The sequence below is a fragment of the Eimeria tenella genome, genomic scaffold, assembly GCF_000499545.2.
Source record: "Eimeria tenella Houghton genomic scaffold, Eth_scaff3907, whole genome shotgun sequence".
Lineage (NCBI taxonomy): Eukaryota > Apicomplexa > Conoidasida > Eucoccidiorida > Eimeriidae > Eimeria > Eimeria tenella.
This window is the reverse complement of record NW_013543320.1, coordinates 2,037-2,541: the sequence shown is the minus strand read 5'-3', so window position 1 is coordinate 2,541 and position 505 is coordinate 2,037. Positions and strand designations below refer to the sequence as shown.

At 69.1% G+C, this 505-nt stretch overlaps 1 protein-coding gene across 1 annotated transcript in view; it reads right to left on the bottom strand.

Annotated features, from left to right (window-relative positions):
- Positions 1–499: 499 nt before the first annotated feature.
- The window catches only part of ETH_00032445 (uncharacterized protein), a gene marked incomplete at both ends in the record, with an annotated part of 1,562 nt that continues 1,556 nt past the window's right edge, over positions 500–505 (bottom strand). Inside the window, one exon of the mRNA XM_013376697.1 lies at positions 500–505. Coding sequence (XP_013232151.1) covers positions 500–505 — 6 coding nt within the window.

Genomic DNA, 505 nt, shown 5'->3' with positions numbered 1-505 from the left:
GGGCCCCCTAGGGGGGGGCCCACCGAGGGGCCCCCTAGGGGGGGGCCCCCCACGGGGGCAGCATGCACCGGGGCTGTACCCACGGGCCTGCCGCCCCCGTGCAGCAACTTGAGCAAATTCTTCTCTCCGCTGCCTCCCCTAGAAAGGGGAGGGCTGTGGGGGGTGGACGGATAGTCTAAGTGACTGCCAGGGGCCCCCTGGAGGGGCCCCTGGAGGGCCCCCGGCAGGGGCCCCTGGGGGCCCCCTGCCAGGGGCCCCTGGGGGCCCCCCGGGGGGCCCCCCTGCACAGCCATGTGCGGATTCACCGGGCACGGCAAAGTGCGCACTGGCATTGCTAGCCTGTGCGCAAAAGCATTGGCAAGGCAGCTGGGGTGTACGTACACTGCAGCGCAGCTGGGGTGTACGTACACCGCAGAGCAGCTGGGGTGTACGTACACTGCAGAACGCCTGGGGTGTACGTGCACTGCAGAGTGCTGCCAGCAAGCACTTCTAAAGGCACTTACAT